This window comes from Uloborus diversus, unplaced genomic scaffold (genome assembly GCF_026930045.1).
Source record: "Uloborus diversus isolate 005 unplaced genomic scaffold, Udiv.v.3.1 scaffold_954, whole genome shotgun sequence".
In the NCBI taxonomy this organism is placed as follows: domain Eukaryota; kingdom Metazoa; phylum Arthropoda; class Arachnida; order Araneae; family Uloboridae; genus Uloborus; species Uloborus diversus.
Window position 1 is genome coordinate 29,151 of NW_026559181.1, and position 19,105 is coordinate 48,255.

Genomic DNA, 19,105 nt, shown 5'->3' on the forward strand with positions numbered 1-19,105 from the left:
GCAAGAGTTCTACATTTAATCGAGACAAAACCGGAATATTTAGCGTATTTTTATGTAGTTTCGTTCTTGCAATCATAGTTCAGAATAATTGTTAAAGTAGATATATTTTTGTTTAACTTAACAAATTTGATCCGAATAAACCGGAGATCCGGATAAACAAGGTTCTACTGCATATAAAATGCAGTAATTGATTTTTTCGAATTAGCCCCCCCCCCCCTCTCCTCCCCACTAGGCCCATCAATGTGACCATTTAACAGAAATGAAATATTTGACACACTGACACACTTGACAATGAGTTATAGGTATTTGTTGTGTTTTCCTAACAATGCAGGTAAGAATTATTAAACATTGAACCCAAAACCCCTCCCTTTATGAGATCCTGGACACGGGCCTGGGACCTGTTAAAAATTATTATTCATTTATACTATTAAAACCTGTTAACTTCTTCGTGTATCTGTGTGTCTGTAACCCTATCTCCTCCAGATTGTCATTGATGTATACCAGGTCAATACTTCTTATACTGTTAGATACAGAACATCCAGGGAAAACTATCCAGTCTCACCTATCACCTTTCTGAACTCTTAAGTAATTTTGTGATTGTGATGTATTTATCCTTTGAGATGGAGTGGACATGTGTGTATTTGCACATAGCAGAGGCGAGGCATAATTTATTACTGCACAATACTTTTATTACCCATTATTCACATCACGAACACACATACACAACTATATACATCACGAACAAGAACTAGAACTGAAACTTCACGCACAAAGATAACAGTTACGGTTACCGCTAATCGGTTACATATCGATATATGACATCCCTTCCCCTTTACAAATCCAGTCTCTGTGGAGCTTTCCTAGATCTTGTGGATCTGCGCAGAGGAGGCGGATCTGCTGTTGACGACACCGGACTGGCTGCGGTGGTGCTGCCATCCGTCGCTGGTTCAGCCTGGTTGGTGTTGGCCGATAAGACGACTGGTTCAGCTGGTGGCTCAGCTGAACTCCCATCTGTTGTAGCATCTGCTGCTGTTGTCGCAGTAGAACAGTGGCCCCTGGAAGCAAGATTTGGAGCCTTGCCGATTCGTTCCCATTCCTGGTTCTCCAGATTCCCACCGTCCCTCATTTGGTCAACGTGGCGCCGCCACAGTTGCCCATTGATGTTGATGGTATAGTGGAGTTGTCCGTCTTTACTGACAACTTTCCCGAACTTCCACCTTTTATCACCGTGACGGTAGTTGCGCACTGCCACGTTGTCCCCTATGCGAAAGACACGATCCGAGAACTGAAAGTTATCCTTCCTAATCCTGTCTTGGACCCTGGCGTGCAGATCCGGTTTCACCAGGTCGATGCGTGTCCGGATCTCACGCTTCATCAGCAGCATTGCCGGGCTGTGGAGGGTGGTCATGTTCGGAGCCTTCCTATACTGCATCAGGAAGGTGCTGAGCTTTTGCTGGATGGTGCCGGGGTACTCCTTCATCGCGCGAAGAGATTGCTTGACGGTAAACACATACCTTTCAGCTTGACCATTGCTGGAAGGCTTGAATGGAGCTGAAGGTCTGTGCTTAATCCCGTTTCGGCTCAGGAAGATCTTAAATTCATCGGACTTGAACTGAGGCCCGTTGTCACTAACTATCATCAGTGGAAGTCCAAACCTCGCGAAGCAGTCCCTAAGACACTCGATCGTCTTCAATGCTGTTGTATTCTTCATTGGATACGCTTCCAGCCATTTAGAATGTGCATCCACGATGATCAGATACATATATCCGAACAATGGCCCAGCAAAATCAACATGTAGCCTCTCCCAAGGTTTGCTTGGGTACTCCCAATGGTGGACTTTGGCTTTTTGGGGATCTGTTTTAATTTGCGCGCAGTGGACACAATTCTTTACTGCTTCTTCTATATCCTTGTCTATGTTCTTCCAAAACACGAACGATCTTGCTATCGCTTTCATCTTTACAATCCCTAAATGCCCTTCGTGTAACTCCTGTAGCACCCGGCTCTGGAATTGTTTTGGAACCATGACTCTAGATCCGTACATGATGCAACCATCTTGGAGACTGTATTCCGCTTCCTTCCCCTTTAGACCCTCTCCACTTCGAAGTGCCTGCAACAGTGGTCTGCTTTCTTCATCTTCCTCTGTTCCTTTGGCTAATTCCCTGGCAGTGACTGGAAGTGTCTCAATCTGTTGCAGTTGGAAGAGCGTAACATCATCTCGGACTTCCAGTTCTTCTGACTGAGTCGGTAACCTTGAGAGAAAATCAGCATTCCCATGGTCCTTGGTGTTACGGTAGATGATGTCGAATTGGAAGGATTGAAGAGTCAAAGCATAGTGAAGAAGTCGTGTTGCTGCCAAAATTGGTAGACCTTTCTTCGATCCAAAAATTGCAACTAATGGCTTGTGATCAGTTATAAGAATGAATCTTCGTCCCTTTAGGTATAGGTAGAATCTCTTAACTGCCCACACAATTGCAAGGGCTTCCTTATCAATTTGTGAATATTTTTTCTCTGCGTTGTTTGCTCAATTAAAGCTTGAACCAGAGCCTCCATGATAAAATATTACTAGAAGATTGATATTAAAAAACTTTTACCTTGACCTTGGCTGCATCGAGCTTTATCCTAATCCATTAGATTCTGTCGAAACACTTCACGAGAGTTCCGCTGAAGAATCTCATTACTTCACGGGTTCGCAAATCATTTCGTCGCCAGCTGTGATGTATTTATCCTTTGAGATGGAGTGGACATGTGTGTATTTGCACATAGCAGAGGCGAGGCATAATTTATTACTGCACAATACTTTTATTACCCATTATTCACATCACGAACACACATACACAACTATATACATCACGAACAAGAACTAGAACTGAAACTTCACGCACAAAGATAACAGTTACGGTTACCGCTAATCGGTTACATATCGATATATGACAGTGATAACTTTTAATTGTTTTCTGTTTTATTCCCTCAAAGATTGATTTTCTTACGTATTAATAATTACAATAATTAGGGGAGAGTCAAGAAGAATTGGACTGCGGGAGAAGTGGAACAGCTGCATTTATATAAGTCGAAATAAAGTGAAAAAATATTTCTACATCTTGTCCAATAGATGTTATAGATGTAGAGTTGAGTCAAGCGAGGGTCTAAAGCTGCTACCACTACCGGATTAGCTAAAAATTAATTTTTCTCATTTTACTTCGGCTTATTAATGCAGCTGTCCCATTCCTCCTGACTCCCCACCCCTCTACCGCACTTGTCTCTGTCTTAATTAACGTATTGTTGTTTGCAAGCCTGGATTTACCTATAGCTAAACAAGTTAAAGCTTAGAAACCCAACTTTGTTGGGAGCCTCTAACTCCCGAAAAACAACAGGAGTCGTTCCTAAAATAAATGAAAAGATTGAAGAAAAAAAAACTTTCATTTTCAAGTGCTCGAAAGCTTTGAACATTAGGATAATGTATTGCAAACCTTGAATTTTATTATTCTAACGAATGTGAGGGGTCTCGTTCGTAGACGGGAGGGGGGATGACATTACTCTTGCGATGGTCATCCCTATAATTATACATTGATTAATATTTTTTAGCTGGAAGCCCCGCTAAAAGTCTTCGCCCAGAGGCCCCCATAAAATCTAGAACCGCCACTGACCACTACATTCGCTCCCCAAATGGCAGTACTCAATGACAGAAAATGATCTTATTTTTACTTGCAACATACATTTTCCTTTTCGCACTTGCTATATTAAGTCCCCACTCCTTAAAGAATGGATGGGATTGCCCGTTTGGAAGATTAAACCCTAACTCAAATTTATTGGAATTTTTTCTTTGACAAAAAGTAAAACTCCTGAAAAGAATGAACTAAAATTATTTGCGTTTCTGATATCTAAATTGCCTTTTTTCTCCTTATAATATAACCGATATTCCATCGGAAAATAAAACCGAATCTGGTTCCGAAAATTTTAGAACCTTCAACTCAGTGCCGGATCCACAGGGGGAAAAGGTACATTCCGGAAACCCCCCCCCCCCCCAAATACATCACAAAAAAACGCCTACAACTATTCTTGCGACTTCAATTGCAAAAAAATTTCAGGGGAGAGTCACTCTAAAATGTTATCAAAATTTTGGAATTTTTGCAGCCTCAATTTCGAAGAAGACCCTAGTTTACAAAAACTTAAACGGGAAGACTAAAACCTTACCACTTCCTGACATCACAAAAAAATCTGGGCTGCTTTTAAAACTTACTGGAAAGTTTTAAACTTCATGCCTTTGGTCAATGTCTTTAAAGATGGTCTTAAATTACGTTTTATTAGAGACTTCAATTCCGAAAAAAATTCTGGGGAACATCAATGAAGATCCATTAACACTGCATGTTTGAAGCTTTATTATCGAAAAATTGAGGGACAGCTCCCGATGCCATCCCTTCCCTTAATGCTATCAAAGATGGTAAACAAGAGCAGTTTTAGGACTCCAAATTCGAACAATTTCTGGTGGAAAGTTCCGAACCGCTTTGCTTTTTCCAATGTCATAAAAGATGACCTTCAATTGCGTTTTCAGGACTTCATCTTCGAAAATTTTCCGGAGAAGTTCCTATTACATCATAACATTCCTGGGGAAAAGTTCTGAACTACGTGTCTTTTGCTATGTCTTCAAAGATGTCCTCAATTGCGCTTTTAGGGGACTTCAATTTCGATTTTTTTCCGGGTGAAAGCCCCCGAAACCTCTTGCTTTGCATCATTTTAGATTTCTGAAATTGCATTTCTGCTGTCTAATATCAAAACGCAACAAGAATTTCTGAATCTGATCCTTTTCCTTCAAGTCACCAAAGATGGCAAACAATTCTGTTTTTGAAAATATACCCTGAAATTTCCAAATTCTTTCGGAGAGGGTCCTTTAAACACCTCATATTTCTGTTAACTACCAAAGAACGTCTGAAAATGCGTTCTGAACAAAAATATTTGGTAGAGAACCCAAAAACATTCTTACTTATGCAAGGATATTAAACTTTTTTAAATTTTATTTTCGTTAGTCTCTTCCCCTCCCCTCCCACATGCATTAGTCATTCGCCACTCCTAAAAGGGTCGTCTGGATCCGCCACTGCTTCAATTCCGACTCCTTTGCCCCAAAATCAGTCAGGGGCTCCACAAGCAAGGGCCGGGTTGCGCCGGACTTGGAGGGAAAGTGACTGACTCCGATTTCGACTTTTGAATCTGTAAATCTTAGAACCTTAGAGTACTGACTCCGACTCTTTTGCATTACCAAAATCAGTCCGACTCCGACTCCGCAAGCAGTGGGAGAGTTGATGAGGACTAGGAGGGAAAATGACAGACTCCGGATCCAACTTCAGTAAATTTAAAACATTCGCGCACCGACTCCGACTCCACACATGCAATGACGGAGTTGCAGACTTGAAGCGGAAATGATTTACTCCGATTCCGACCTTTGTAATCTTAAGGGGACACTGGACGTTCAAAAAAAAAAAAAAAAGAAATCTTTGTCAAATTTTTGAAATTTTTATTTTTTGAATTTATTTGAATATGAGGACAATTTTGTGAGTTTTGTTTTATTTATTATAGTATAGAGAATGACTTAAAATAAGTTTCAGTGTTGTGAAATCAAATTAATTACGCAAGGGACTTTTCAAAGTTTTGTTAATTATCGTAAATTCGGATGAATTTACGATAAATTAAAATTGAACGAAAAATTAAAATTGAACTGAAAACAGATAGACGTTGAATTCTCGTAAAAAGTTCCTTTGCAATAAACGAAACCAATTTTAAATTGTTCACAATAGTAGATATCAGGGGTACCCACACCCCCTATGGACAAGGGCGCATCCTCTTAAATTTCGCGAAGACTTCCCCCCGAAATGCATCAAGAACCCCTTTAAAGTGAGAAAAATACCCTTCAATCCCCCCAGAAATTTCAATGGCGCAGCCCTGACTTTACGCCAAAACCAGCCTCAAGAACAAGGGCGCATCTCCCTAAATTTCGCAAAGACCCTCCCCCCCCCCTTCGAAATGCAAGAGTCCCCTTAAACTGAGAAAAATACCCCTCAAACCCCCATAAAAATTTCAATGGCGCAGTCTGTGCCATGCCTCCCCGCTTAGGTGGGCCACCCTGACTTTACCCCAAAATCAGCCCCAAGGACAAGGACGCATCCTCTTAAATTTCCCGAAGACTTCCTTCCGAAATGCTCCCAGAGCCCGCTTAAAGTGAGAAAAATACCCCTCAAACACCCCTAAAAATTTCAATGGCGCAGTCAGCGCCATGCTCCCCCTTCCGCTGAGGTTGGCACCCCTGACTTTACCCCAAAACCAACCCCAAGGAAAAGAGCGCATCCCCCTAACCCCCCGAAATACAAGAGCCCGCTTAAAGTAAAAAAATACCCCTCAAACCCCCCTAAAAATTTCAATGGCGCAGTCAGCGCCATGCACCCCCCCCTGCTTAGGTGGGCACGCCGGATTTTACCTCAAAATCAGCCCCAAGGACAAGGGCGCATCCCCCTAGCCCCATCAAAATGCAAGAGCCCCCTTAAAGTAAAAAAATACCCCCCTTAAACCCCCCATAAAAATTTCAATGTCGCAGTTTTCACCAGGCCCCCGCCCCCGTTTAGGTGGGCACCCTGAATTTATCACAAAATCAGCCCTAAGGACAAGGGCGCATCCGCCAAAATTTCGCGAAGACCCCCCCTCGAAATGCAAGAGCCCCCTTAAAGTGAGAAAAATACCCCTCCAACCGTCCTAAAAATTTCAATGGCGCAGTCAACGCCATGCACCCCCCCCCCCCCTGCTTAGGTGGGCACCCGTGACTTTACCCCAAAACCAGCCCCAAGGACAACGGCGCATCCCCCTACCCCACCATAAAAATTTCAATGTCGCAGTCTGCACCATGCCCCCCGCCCCCGTTTAGATGGGCACCCTGACTTTACCACAAAATCAGCCCCAAGGACAAGGACGCATCCTCTTAAATTTCGCGACGATTTCCCTCAGAAATGCAAGAGCCCCCTTGAAGTAAGAAAAATATCCCTCAAACCTTCTTAAAAATTTCAATGGCGCAGTCAGCGCCATGCACCCCCCTGCTTAGGTGGGCACCCCGGATTTTACACCAAAATCAGCCCCAAGGACAAGGGCGCATCCCCTAACTCCACCAAAATGCAAGAGCCCCCTTAAAGTAAAAAAAAAAAACCCCTTAAACCCCTCATAAAAACTTCAATGTCGCAGTCTTCACCAGGTCCCCGCCCCCGTTTAGGTGGGCACCCTGACTTTACCACAAAATCAGCCCTAAGGACAAGGGCGCATCCGCCAAAATTTCGCGAAGATCCCCCCCCGAAATGCAAGATCCCCTTAAAGTAAGAAAAATACCCTTCAACCCCCCCTTAAAATTTTCAATGGCGCAGTCGGCACCGTGCCCCCCGCCGCTTAGGTGGGCACCCCTGACTTTACCCAAAAATCTGCCCAAAGGACAAGGGCTCATCCTCTTAAATTTCGCTAAGACTTCCCCCCGAAGTGCATCAAGAGCCCCTTAAAGTGAGAAAAATACTCTTTAACCCCCTAAAAATTTCAATGGCGCAGTTTGTGCCATGCCCCCCCCCCCCCCCGCCTGTTTAGATGGGCACCCCTGACTTAACCCCAAAACCAGCCACAAGGACAAGGGCGCATCCCCCTAAATTTCCCCCTCCCCGGAATGCAAGAGCCCCCTTAAAGTGAGAAAAATACCCCTCATCCTCCTCCCCTAAAAATTTCAATGGCGCAATCTGCGCCATGATCCCCAATAGGTGGACACTCCTGGGATATAATAATCCGAAATTAAGGCTCAATAGCTTGCTGGCTATTACGCCTTAAAAATTGCTGGCTCGATAGCCCAGTGGCTATTACGCCTTAAAAATTGCTGGCTCAATAGCCCAGTGGCTATTACGCCTTAAAAAATTCCTGGCTCAATAGCCCTGCTGCTATTACGCCGGTAATAGATGCCGGGAACATGATTGCCTGAGGCTATGCCGGCGCAATAGCTGGGGAGCTATTGAGCCAGTTACCGGCGCAATAGCCACAGCCTACTAACAATCGCATGGTTTTAGTTTTTATGTAACTATGGATTTTGCTTTTCTGTTCTTATTTTAGCAGTTTATTGAAATTAACTGCCAGAGCAAGAATCTGAATAGTGTGTTTTTTGTGTTGCACACATTTTAATTCAATTTTTAAATTTTCTTTGTTTCTGTGATAACGTTTAGTGTAATCTGACACAACCCTAATCTGCCGTTACTGTTTCAAAACATACCTACCGATGGCTCCTGGAATTGCTGATAAAAAGAACAATACCCTTCCTTTATGGGGTAATGAGAAAACTATGAACTTGAATAACTTAATTTTAACTAATATTTTGTCCTCGCATTATTTTAAGGTTAATCTCTATCAACTGAAGACCTATCACGAAGTCATTGATGAAATATACTATCAGGTAACGCATCTAGAGCCATGGGAGAAGGGAAGCAGGAAAACAGCAGGACAGACTGGCATGTGTGGTGGGGTTCGAGGTGTTGGTGCTGGTGGCATAGTTTCCACAGCATTTTGTATATTGTATAAACTTTTTACATTGAAGTTAACTCGCAAACAACTTGTTGGATTAATCAACCACGGTGATTCACCTTATATCCGAGCTCTGGGCTTTATGTACATAAGGTACACACAACCCCCAGCAGACCTCTGGGATTGGTACGAGCCCTATTTGGAAGACGAAGAGGAGATAGATGTCAAAGCCGGAAGCGGTCAGATCATGACGATCGGCGAAATGCTCCGCCATTATCTATCGAAGCTGGAATGGTTTTCCACCTTGTTCCCACGCATTCCCGTTCCGATTCAGAAGGATTTGGAGAGGAAGCTGACAGATTGGAGAGCCAAGACAAAGATTAAAGTGAAAGAAGATACAGATTTCGGTGAAGTTGAGCAACCTTCTGCTGCTGAGGGGAATTGGGAGGAAGAAGAAGAAGGCGGGAGTTCTTTACATGCCTCGTCAAAAGGGAAAGATGTCAGAGAGGGCAGTCGTCATAAAGAGTCGTCCAGGGTCGACTACAACGATGAGATCTCCAGAGAGAGGGAAAGGCAGAGGCGAGATCGAGACAAGCATAGATCATCGAAGCATCATCACTCAGATCATCACAAAAGTCATCGAAGTCGGAGTCCTTCGGAGTTCAAACCTCATAGGGAAGATTCTGGTCATCATCGATCGAAGCACAGAGAATCTGATCGGCCAATGGAGCACGGGAAGCACAGAGAAGTTAGTTCTCACCGTAGAGACAATGATGTGGAACACGAAAAATCTTTCAGGGACAAGAAGCATAGTCATGAAAAACGAGAGAGTAAACATCGCTCTCACAGTCATAGTCATGACAAAAAAAGTCATAGGCGCTCTCGAAGCAGAGAGCACTATTGATGTGTGAAAGTTTACATATTTTGATATTTTAAAAAGCACAACTGTACATAACGGAACATGTTCTAAAACTTTGAGACGTCATAAAAATATGGGTATCTTCTGTTTTTTAATTTAAATTTTGGAAACTTACAGACATGTTCTAATGTTTGCAATTTTTCCCAGTTAATAATAGAACATTATTTATGTGTTTTCATGTTGTGTATAAGCAGAACAGTGTTCAAAACTTTCTTAATTTTTCCTGCTGCGTGGTTTCTATTGATTATGAACAAAATATTTACCCTTGTTTTCCCAATTTTCGAACTTGTGAAATTTTCACCCGTGTGTATCACTTCACATGTAAAAACATCGTCATGCTGTTAGACTTTCTTGAAAAAGTGTGCAGACTGCTTTTTGCTTGGGAGAAAGAATTTTAAGGGAAAAAAATGTTTCTGTTAATTAGATTTTACATGAGTAATGTCAGATTTAATATGAAATGAATACAAGAACAAAAAATAATAATTTGATAATTTATTTCTCATTTTGTAATGCCTCAAATAAAAATATTAAAGCCTCCCAAAGTTTTAAGATTTCATTCTAAACATTCCTACATTTTACTTGTAATTTTTGAGCTTAAGAATTTATTGTCGTTCATCACTCGATGTTGATTTAGGAATTTTATAATAAGTTTTATAACTAGTTAACTTATCATAAAATATACAAACAAACATTGATTGCTGTTGCAGACTATTTTTAGGTGTTTATTCGGGGCTACTAAAATTTTTTGCTATTATATGTATAATACTTTCTTTTCAGTTGAAAAATGCATAAATAATGTTCTATAAATTTGTAGATGTTTAGCTTTCGCAGTTTTGTGTATGAAGTCTGAACAAGTGTATGATAAACATCTGCTAATTTTCATATTAAATTGTTATTCAGTTTAAATTATTTTGTTCATTTACTTGTAAAAAATACTCATTGTTTCCCTTGCTTCTTTATTTATGTATGAATCAGTGCAATTTATTAGTAGGCTTAGGTTCATTATACAATTGCTATCCAAATTCAAAATGAAGAAAATGCATAAATGATTACCTGAAGTCATAGTAACTCAATGTTTAGTAAATGTTTCCGTTTTTTTTAGCTTGCTAATATTGTTCTTTTTTTCAACAAAGGCTTGCAAGAATGTTTATGTCTCAAAAACAAGTGTAACGCTGGAAGTTTGCCTAGAGATTTTTGTCATAGCTCTTCTGTGATATGTAAGTATTTATTTATTTATTTTTGCCTTTTGAAATTAATTATTAAGAGTTTATCGACTACCTTGAGAAACATCAACTTTATGGATACTTACAATTTCGTGTCGTTTTGATGTTAGGGTCAAGTGCCCTCTGAATTTGTTGCAAAATTCATAAATTTATTAATCAAATTGAAAAACAAAAATTTTATTGAAATGAAATGAAAAGTCAAAAAAAAAAGAGAATCCACAGGAAAAATTTCTTTTAAGGTAAGTTTGAGGGGGGGGGGACATTCTATGGGCCTATTTAAAAAACACACTCTCATATATCTTTAACAAAATTTAGTAACGTAGCAATTAATTTAAATTATTTTAAATCAGTTTTAGTATATATTACAAACAATATTAAAATTTAGTTATAAAAGGCATTATTTATAATGTTATTAAAAGGAAAATATAAAGGAAAATATAATAATATTAAAAAAAAAAAAAATTGCCAATTTACTACTTGGATTTCTTATTAGAAAAATAAAGTAAAGTAGTACAATTTGACCCAATTGTTTTTTTTTTTTTAAATTTTTTCCTAAATTGCTTTCTGCAGGTAAGCTAAAAAGGCTGCTATCATTGGAAAGTTTCATTTAAAATCGATAAAATATTTGACGTCAAGTGACGATGAGATTCACTTGACTGTATCTTTGAAAAGTTGGTGAATATTTCCCTGTTGTTGAGAAAAATTGTAAATTGTTGTACAAATCTCTTTAAAATATCTATCGGCTAGATTTTATATTTGACTAATTTTAAAATTATTGTTAAATTTAAAACGAAAATAACCTCTGAAATCTAAATGGTTTATAACCCAAAATTTATCATCAACAAATCAAACAGTAAAGCCTAGAGGTGCAACATCAATGGCAAAACATCAATGTTAGAAATTGAAACATCAATGGTATTGATAGATCAACCAAAAAACATTCCAAACATTGATGTTTTAAAACATCGATCTTTTTATCAATGTATAACATACATTTTTGGACATACTACACTAATTTAAGCAATAGAAAAGAATACGTGCCCGACGAATATTTTGAAAATACTGAACCTCAGATCATGAATATAATTTAATAAGAATAATTTCGCAACATCTTCGTATTTTAGTAGGACAAAAATTGATAATAAGACAAGCACCGATTAATACAAACTAGTTATAGTAATAAAGAAATATTTTTAAACTGAATGAAACTAAAAGTAAATTTACATCAAAAAAGAATCTAAGAAAAAATGTATCACAGTACTTACCGTCCGATGAATGATGAGAAAAAGTCGTGCTAATTATTTTAAAAATACAAAATTAATTCTAACAATTATTTTTAAGAACAAGAAATATGTGTTGTTTGTTAGTTAATAATTAAAGACAAATTTTAAGTAATAGAGGGACGACTTGTTGGGAGAAACCGATAAGTAACCCTGAATATTGGTGTTGACTCTTTGGAAAAAAAGAAGTTTGTTTACTTTGTCCCCCAGAAGCACATTTTTCTTTTCGCAGACTATCCCACCAATCAGAGAAACATCTCTTTCCGGTGGAACAGAAGTTGTTATCACTATCAAATACTTTAAAACAACTTTTACCAGCTTTGAATTTTTAAAGTTATAATTTTCACCGTAGTAACGTTTAGGATTTTCCTTTAGTTTAAGAACTGGAGCCTTGAAATACACTGCAAGTTCTTGCACCAGACTACCAGTGTCAGGTTCTTCCAATAGTTTTGACCTCTTCCTCACTCTCTAGTTAATCTTCTACTATCTTGTAGTGATCTTCCCAAAAATCATCCTCTACACAGAAAAATTGATCTTATACAATGGGTGCAAAAAAATTATTATTTTTTTTTGGCAACTCCATTAGTAAACTTAATTACCTGGCAAGAAAATTGGAGCAAATTTTATAATAATTTTCAATTAAAATGCAAAAACATAAACATCTAAGCCAAAACATTGATGGTCCAAAAAAATTGAAAGTAAAACATCGACGTCGCACCTTTTGTAAGGCCACTTCAAGCTTTAACCTATAAAAGCAAGTCAAATCAAACAAAAGCAGTTTTATGAGCAAGCTAAGCAATTTTCCGTAACTTTTTTAATTCAAATTTAAGATTTTCAGCTGACCAGGGTTTGCCGATATATATCAGTCGACATACAGTAAAACCCCTCTAATGCGGACACTAACGCAACAATTTTTTTGGTCCACAATAGAGGAGTGTCCGTAGGACAGGTTAAATTTTGTTATTTGCATTGGAATGGGGGGAATTTATAAATGTCCATATAAGAGGGGTGTCCGTACTTGAGGGGTGTATAAAAAAGTTTATGAATCATAGTAATATTATTCATTTATTATTAAACTAAAATAACTAAAAAGTTATGTACTATATTTTTTATGATGTATAATACATTATTAATACAACAAAGTAACCTACTATTCTTTTTACTTGTTTTTCATATTCATAAAATTATTAGTTATGTAACAATTTTAAATCATATTAAAAGTGCCTAGTTAAGTATTAAAACATTGCTCAGCAAAAAAGAAAATGTCTTATGACTGTGCACATTATTTATTTCTGAATCATATTACTGTAAAAATAGCTAACAAAAGAAAAATGAGTAAAACAGCTAATGGTAAATGAACTCCATTAAAATTAATAGAAATGTAAAATGAAATATTATTTTATGAAAGAAACCTTAACTTTAAGTCTACATATTGTAATATAAGAGAATAAAGACTGATTTGAGGATGCATTTATTATTTTAGTTAGTGCTGATTGAAAATATCAGATATATGGATGCCTCAGTTGCCAAATCGATTAATTCACTTTTTAAAAAAATCCTCGTTTCTGCTTTAATAGTGCTTAATCAATGCTTAGCATGTGAATTTATATTAAAGTTTTGGTTCAGTACATTTCTGATCCTGTGATGGCAGAAAATGTAATACGAGGGCCCATTCACTCCTATGGGAAGCACAATCTTCTTTATCACTTTTCTCGACTTTTTGTTTTATGGAGTTAATTGATTTGGCAAGTGAAGCAGCCATGTATCAAAATATCCGTTATATATCAAAATATCGGTTATTTTCGAAAATATCACGATATTTTCGATCCCTGAAGCTGACATAGGTTTTGAAATAGGGTTCAATTTCTTGGGGGGGGGGGATATTGCCTCCTTACTTCTAAAAGTAAAGGGGTTTTGACTGATAATGTTTTTCACAAGTTACAAAAGTAAAGACATATTATTTATTTTGTAAACAATTTTAGAAAAAAAGGAATTTGGAAGTTTGATGTATGTCCAAAAGTTACGATCTGAACAATGCTATTATTTGATAACTAAATATATGATTTATACATTTTAAAGGTATTTTTCGATCCTCAAAATCAATTTTTAATTATTTTTAAAAGTGTTTTCATATGTTTTTATGCAGTATCTTTGAAGCAAAATCATTTTTCTTAAATATATATGCGAGATGTCCAAATTGCGTTATGATCTAAACGCCTAGGCGCCGATAATTCTGTTCATTTATTCAATATTATAAATGATCTTCTGTCTTGTAACCTTAATAAAAAAGGCTATTATAACGTTAATTTCTTTAATCCATCGGTATTTTGCACAATTAATACGTTATGCATTGAACATTACATAAATAACAGTAGAAACACAAGTTTCGATCATAACGAACGCATTTAAGTAAACAAAACGGCGGCGGAAACAAAATTTTCTTATTTAAAGACCAGTATATAAAGCCATTCATGTACTTCATAAATTCTTTATTTTTCATTTCAGAATTTAAAAATAGATAAAATTTTCATTATGATGATGGACAGCTGTATGTCCAAAATCTGTTACCTACCGACTGATCATTAAAATTTTATAAATTCTTGCTGTCTTTTTATATTTGTATATGATGTTCTAGGTGTACATACTATGCAATAAAACCCAAATTGATGTCAATTTTCAAAATTTTAAAAATTGCTCGGAATTAACTTTTTTGTTTCCAGCTTTTGAGAATTATCCAAAAAAGAAAACAAAAATGAAGTTGTACGCCAAAGAGTAAAGTGACACACATTATTTTTGAAAAATCATGTAATCACAGCGGGAAATGTTTTTGGCTGTAACGTATAATTTAAAAATAATAGATTGTGCTGGCTCTGATACTAAAAGTTTGATAGTAATTTAAACGGAGAAGCAAACTGTGTATCACTAAACCTCATGAGCATTCATTCATGAAATAATATCATCAAATAATAACAATATCATCAAAGCATGCATGTTAACTTTGTTCTTATCATTTAATTTTCTGAAAAAAAGTAAAATGTTTTACTTCTCATTCACACAGTTTTTAAATCATGAAAAAAAAAAAAATTAATTTGAGTTTTGAAATTTTGAATTCAAATTATGTTTTTCGCAATCACGAACTGAGACAGGACCCTACTCATTGGAGTTATTGTTTCTAGAAACGGCTCCTGTCCCCCCCAAGTCTGCCTCCCCTCCTGGGCGGGTACTTGTGCATAGTTGTGTGTGTGTGTGCAGACCTGTGTGTATGCTCGTAGGCGTGTGTGTATGTGTGTGTGTGAACGTGCGTGTGTGTAGGACATGGACGCCTCCGACCAGGAGAAGCGGATAGCTCCAAACCGGAGCAGCCGCCCCGCGCCGCCAGCAGAGGACGGTGGGCGGTGGTGCTGCAAAGGCTTCTGGTCCAAGTTGAAAAAGGCACGGACACCAAAAACGGTCAAATGAGAACAATAAGCAATCGTGATTGCTCAAAAAAAAAATAAAATAAATAATAATGAGTCAATCAAAAGTAGTTTTCTTCATTTCTGTAATAATTTATTGTGTCCAGACTTTAAGGCCACAAGAAATAATGTATTGTCTGAATTTTTAAAATATTTTGCTTGAAGCTAGGATTTGTTGAATCATATGCATACTTTGCACGTATAATTTACCTAAGCCTACTTTTTTTTTGAATCACATGTAAAGATATAATTTACCTAAGTCTACTGTTATTTTGAATTGCATTAGAAATTTGAAAAATATGTATGAAGTTAATAACTCCTAGTGCAGTAGTTCCCACCAGAAAAATAATACTGCAAACAGAAACTTCTCAATCCAAATGCTGAATTTTATTTAATTAAAATTTCTTTTATTTACAATGTCCAGCAAAAATAAAATGCCACAATATTTTTAATTATTTAAATTGCAAAAGTTTTGTATTTCTTTGTGAGTTGTATGCTTCTTCTTCTTTTTTTTTTTACTGTCTATGAGTTGTCAATAAAATTTTAATTCTTTGTCATGTTTATTAGAGATTTTATTTATTAGCTTTATCATCTTTTGTTGCACTTCAGACTTTTTGCTATATTTTTTGTTCCACTTGCTTTTTGCATTGATTTAACACACAGATGGGTAAAATTTAATTTGTAGAATTCACCTTGAAATACCAAACACAACCAGCCTTGCATAATTTAGACGAACGTGTGAACAGCGTTCACAGAAAATTTTTGTCTCTGCAGAAATTTTTTTCGAAGTGCTAACATTAATTAAAAAAAAAAAAAAAAAACAGTTTATTTCTGTTAAAGCCTTTCTCCAAAAGCCTTTTAAAGCACATGTGTAAAAAAAAAATGGTTTTGGCAGTTTTCTTCAGTTTGAAAAATAAGCGCAAACTATATGTTGTTGTAAAAAAAAAAATTAAATGATTTATAGCGCTTTTTTCTTTTTTGGTCTCTTTCATACTTGAATATAAATTTCATTCTTTATTCAAGGGTGAGTTAGGCAAATTAATTATTTGCAGAAAATTTTCCAGTTAGGATTTGTGTTCGCAGTTCATTTTCATTTTATCTAAGTCTGAACACAACTAGTAAAAAACAACATTGTTACCTCAGAGCAACACTAACATATCTTACTGTTGTTCTTAAGCTTAGATGTCTTACTGTGGCTTTGAGGCGACAATATGTCTACAATGAAAATAAAAAAATAAAGCTTAAAAAAATCAAATTCTTAAGAGAAATTGGTTTTCTTACAATTTACTTTATTCATGAGAATTTACTCATAGTTTGTACAAGGCCTTTTAATAAAACATATCATTGCAGGAAAAAACCAAGTTTTTTTTAACATGTCTAAATATTTTCTTTTAATTTATTTTCATCAATATCCAACAAGATTAAAAGGTACAATGGCATAAAATGGAAAAAAATCTATTCATAATATGTTTGTAATAATACAGTGGAACCCCTATTTTATGTTTTCTGTCCGACCAAAGATAAAAAATATTCCAAAAAAGAAAACGTAAAATTAGGTGTGAAAAAGTCTAAGCATATTGTCCATGAATACTCTTATCCATATGTATACTGTTATTCAATGAAGTAGTGGGAAAAATTTACGTGTTTTGAGTTTTTAGACACAATTTCATTCATAGCCCAATCTGTACTAACATTTTTTTTGCAAATTTGCTTCCTCGATTCTTTCTTCGTCTTCATCATTAGCATGGAAAGCGGGTAGTAAATCTGATATTGAAGGAATTTGTGATGAGCTGAGACAATTCATGTGTCACCAACTTCTAGAAAAATTTCAAGAAGAGTGTCAGCAGCTCTAGTCATTAATTGTCAGGAAAGAAGATTCAGGGATCAGAGGAAATCTTTCTTGCAAACAAAGGACAATTAGACTTAACAAAAATAATGCCAGAGTGGCTTCAAACAGCTATAAAAAAAAACTATCCTGGAAAAATATAAATTAAAAAAAAAAATACCTTTGTGAGTTTTCTGGTTGAAAACTGATTTTGACCTGTTTGTAGAAAAACGTATTAAACAGACGTTCTACAAAGAGATAACCAAAAAATCCGGAATATTTTAACCCGTAACAGGGGAGGTGAAAAAGTAGGACGTAACGGGACGTGAGGTCTCAGAGACCGCTCTATTTGCAATTTTTTTAAAAATAGTGTAGTAATGATATATTCCTCTAATTTCCCACAGATGTTCTTTGAACTTTTATTAGCAAGGGGAAAAAATATTTTTGAATTTTAAATCGAAATATAACTTTTCCGAAGAAATTTTGCTAGAGTCGTAAGATTTTTCGAGAAAATCATATGCTGTAGTAAATAACTATCTACTCATAATTAACATGAATCTATCATTTATTAATGGTTTAATTTTAGTTCTTTAATATATACAGAACATTTTAGTACCAGAAAATTGGTTATATCACGTTATGGGAAATTTTTGACTGCCCTTTAACTATTAGTATTTTGCTTCGTATTTTGAGGAATAATTCAGCCTTCATTGTCTTCACATCATTGCTTAACATTTCTGAACATGTCAAACAACTCTACACCTCATCTAGAATATTTTGCATCTCTTCCACATAATGCGGATAGGATTAAATGAACCTATATCTGCGGTTTCTAACGTTAAGAGCCATGTCTACTATTGCCGAAAATTGTGACACTGAAGGGCAGGTGCAGTATCACAGACCGCTTCTAAGAATGCAATGAAATTTAAACCAGATGCACTTGCCAAAAGATACCGATAAGCAAGGGAGGTGTTCAAGGTCACAAAACAAAAAGCTTTTTGGAAAAACCATTCAATCGGACTAAAATGAAATAGGGGTGGTGGGATGAACTTTTGAGCGATCTGTGAGACCGCATCTCCCCCCTGTTAAGGGTTAATATTATCACGAATTTCAGGGACTAGCAGAAAATGATATTGGGAGCAGGAAAATGTATGAAATGGACAACGTAAAATAGAGGTTTCCACTGTATAACATTATATTGAAGATAAATTCTGTAATGCTCAAATAAAGGACTAAGTTGTAATTTTCTTTCACTTAATATACTGTCAAATCCCTTTTATAAAATATCTTCTTAAGCGTTTGACTCAATAAGTAATGGAAGGAAGTAAAATTTGGGAGCTATTGTTCTGGTAGTATTTGTCTGATATGTGCCTTATTTATGCTATTAGAATTTTTTGTACGAAAACATTAGAATATGACTGCTTATTTTTATTTCTGTTCATATCTTGCATTATTCTCCTATTATTTATTTGTAAGTAACAATGTGTAGTATTCAATAAAAAGCTACCTATCTTTTTTGATACAGAATGTTTATTATATGTTGCTTATTTATCTTGATATTTTTCAGCTTGCAATTACCCGTGGGGAGTCGCGTTCAGTTCTTTTTCTACATTTAAGATGAATAAATAATAGCATACACTGTAAGGGTCCAGTACAGGCTGATTTTGCTACCATTTTTCGGTACCTTCACAAAAATCTTGTTTTGAAATCGGTACTTTCACAAAAATCAAGTTATAAAATCAGACGTTCACATTGAAAATTTTGAGCCATTCCTACGCAATAGAAATGATATTTCTGATTTGTTAGTGAAGGAAGATTCTATCATGGAAATGACGCAAGTGGTCATGGATGCATTAATGCTCTGCAAATAATTAGAGAAAAATTCT

At 36.4% G+C, this 19,105-nt stretch overlaps 2 protein-coding genes across 2 annotated transcripts; one reads left to right on the forward strand and one right to left on the reverse strand.

The window, feature by feature from the left end:
* Positions 1-832: 832 nt before the first annotated feature.
* On the reverse strand, positions 833-2,023 carry LOC129234048 (uncharacterized protein K02A2.6-like). The gene has a single exon (XM_054867948.1). It carries the CDS (start codon positions 2,021-2,023, stop codon positions 833-835), a length of 1,191 nt encoding a protein of 396 aa, XP_054723923.1.
* Positions 2,024-8,148: 6,125 nt separating this feature from the next.
* LOC129234050 (pre-mRNA-splicing factor 38B-like) lies at positions 8,149-9,421 on the forward strand. Its single transcript, XM_054867949.1, has 2 exons — positions 8,149-8,984; positions 9,015-9,421. Exons 1-2 carry the CDS (start codon positions 8,276-8,278, stop codon positions 9,419-9,421), a joined length of 1,116 nt encoding a protein of 371 aa, XP_054723924.1. The 5' UTR covers positions 8,149-8,275.
* The last annotated feature ends 9,684 nt before the right edge of the window (positions 9,422-19,105 follow it).